The 2,231-nt window shown below is 42.4% G+C and overlaps 1 protein-coding gene across 1 annotated transcript; it reads left to right on the top strand.

The window, feature by feature from the left end:
* The first annotated feature begins 1,339 nt into the window (after window positions 1-1,339).
* LOC122580869 (glycine-rich protein DOT1-like) lies at window positions 1,340-1,834 on the top strand. Its single transcript, XM_043753044.1, has one exon. The coding sequence runs from the start codon at window positions 1,340-1,342 to the stop codon at window positions 1,832-1,834; it is 495 nt and encodes a 164-aa protein (XP_043608979.1).
* Window positions 1,835-2,231: the final 397 nt, after the last annotated feature.

Genomic DNA, 2,231 nt, shown 5'->3' with positions numbered 1-2,231 from the left:
TGTTTGTCGTTGTGCTTAATGATGTGCTTAATTGACGTGCTTTTGTGTGTATTGGAGACTTGAGACTTTGAGACTTTGGACTAAGGCGGGTACCGTAAGGCCGGACTTTGAGACATTGAGACATTGGACTTATTATGGCGTAACTCTGCTCGTTATATATTGAACTATTACTTGTTTAGACTTAAAAGAATCGACAAAAGACTTATTTCTTTGACTAGACTTTTGACATAAAACCTATGAACTCACCAACCTTTGTGTTGACACATTTTAGTATACTTTTTAGGTGCTCAGGCTAATCAGGGATAAGGACTGCTATGCTAGGCTGGACTTCGGAGATTAGTACTCCTTAATAATTGTCAGACTTTAAGGCTACATGCCTTGGATTATTTCTTTATGGACTTGGTTGTAATAAGCTATTTTAGCACTGTTATGACTTTGAACTCGTGTTTTTGGGAATATATGTATTATATTCTATTTCATTTAGCAGTATCTATGTAATTCCATGTCGTGTTGTACTTTTCATGACACCTCATGTTTCCGCCAACGGTGGGGTGTTACAGAATGGTATCAGAGCCGTGGTTGTAGAGAATTAGGTGGAAAAGCCTAGACTATAACCTAAGAACCCCGTATAGCATACACGATAGGAATCATAGATGCATTCTAGACGTGCTAACGTCACTTGTATTTTGAGTTCATATTCTGTTTAGACTTATTATCCCTGTGTTTATTTTGACTATGGCTATCATTTGGTGACTGTGTGCTTTCGGTGTTATTGTGATTATTTATGTGTATTAGAGCAAGATGAAGTTATGGCGCTAACTAGTATCGCATAGCGATAATCATAGAAAAGCCTGATCAACTGTTCTATGATTACCGTCATGCCTTGCGACAGTTATTGACATCAGTGATTCCACTTGTAATGAGAGTGTGGTAGCTACTCTGGCATGCTTAATGGGTGTTGGTTAGGTGGAGGGTTAGCCGCTGGTACACCCTGTATACATACCCGACCAATACCTAGAGAGCATATCAGTACCGTGATCCGACCTTGCATTAGATGTACTAGGGGTGTGGAGGGTTAGCCGCTGGTACACCCTGTATACATACACCACTAGGGCAACGGATGTAGGTGTTAGATTCGGACCACATTTTTAACTGCGATTTAGGTTTATATATATTATTAGTATATATATGTATTGCATCGACATGAATTGCATGAATAGTTTAGATTCTAGATAGCATTCCTTAGACCATACGACGAGAGAGCTTACTGAGAGTATCTTGTGATATTAACATCGTCGAGTGTATTCTTCTCCGACTAATGATGCGTGGTTCTAGGACAATGGCAAGAACAAGATCTAGTGCTGGAACTAGCGGCGGTCGTGGAAGAGGCCGTGGTGAAAACGAAGACTCTGGTCAAGGTCGTAGTATTAGTCAAGGAACTGGACGGAGTGGAGGTCGTGGTATTGGTTGTGGCAGTGGGCCTGAGGTAGTTCAAGGTGTTGGCCGCAGTGCAGGTCGTGGAAATGAACAAGCTGGAGGTCGAGGTACTGGTCGTGGCGTTGATCGTGGTGCAGGCCGCGGTGGCGGCCTAGGTAGTGGTCGTGGACGCGGTCGTGGTGGAGCTGAAAATGAAACCACTAATGAGCAAGGTAGAATGCAACCAGACCCAGCCATGATTGCCATGATTGCCATGATCACCCAAGTGGTTAATACTATACTCGCACAAAATGCTCAAAATGCAGAAAATGCAGAGAATGAAGATGCTCAATATGATGATGCTCAGTATGATGATGATCAGTATGAGGATGCAGGGGATGATCAGGATGGTGAATAATATGAAGACGTTGATCAAGGAATTCGTATTGGGACTCTGCCAAGGGGACCTAGAAGTGGTGTCAGGACTTGTACTTACAAAAACTTTAAGGATTGTGGCGTGCAAGAGTATGATGGTAGAGTTGGAGCAGTCAAGTTTATTCAATGGTTTGAGAAGATGGAAGTTGTGATTGGTATTAGTGAATGTACTCCTAAACAAAAGGTCAAGTATGTGGCAAACTCTTTCACTAAAGATGCTTTGTCTTGGTGGAACACTCAGTGCCGAATCAGAGGCAGATTAGCAGCAGAGGCGATGTCTTGGTATAACTTCAGAGAGTTGATGATGAAAAAGTTCTGCACAACAACCGAACTGGTGAAGCTAGAACGAGAGTTTTTGGAACATAAGATGGTCGGTGCTG

The sequence above is a fragment of the Erigeron canadensis genome, chromosome 1, assembly GCF_010389155.1.
Source record: "Erigeron canadensis isolate Cc75 chromosome 1, C_canadensis_v1, whole genome shotgun sequence".
Lineage (NCBI taxonomy): Eukaryota > Viridiplantae > Streptophyta > Magnoliopsida > Asterales > Asteraceae > Erigeron > Erigeron canadensis.
The sequence above is the reverse complement of the archived record's forward strand: the minus strand, read 5'-3'. Positions and strand labels throughout refer to the sequence as shown.

Bases quoted from the DNA above. Each gene is read 5' to 3' on its own strand.
- LOC122580869 (XM_043753044.1), top strand. From the start codon at position 1,340: ATGGCAAGAACAAGATCTAGTGCTGGAACTAGCGGCGGTCGTGGAAGA.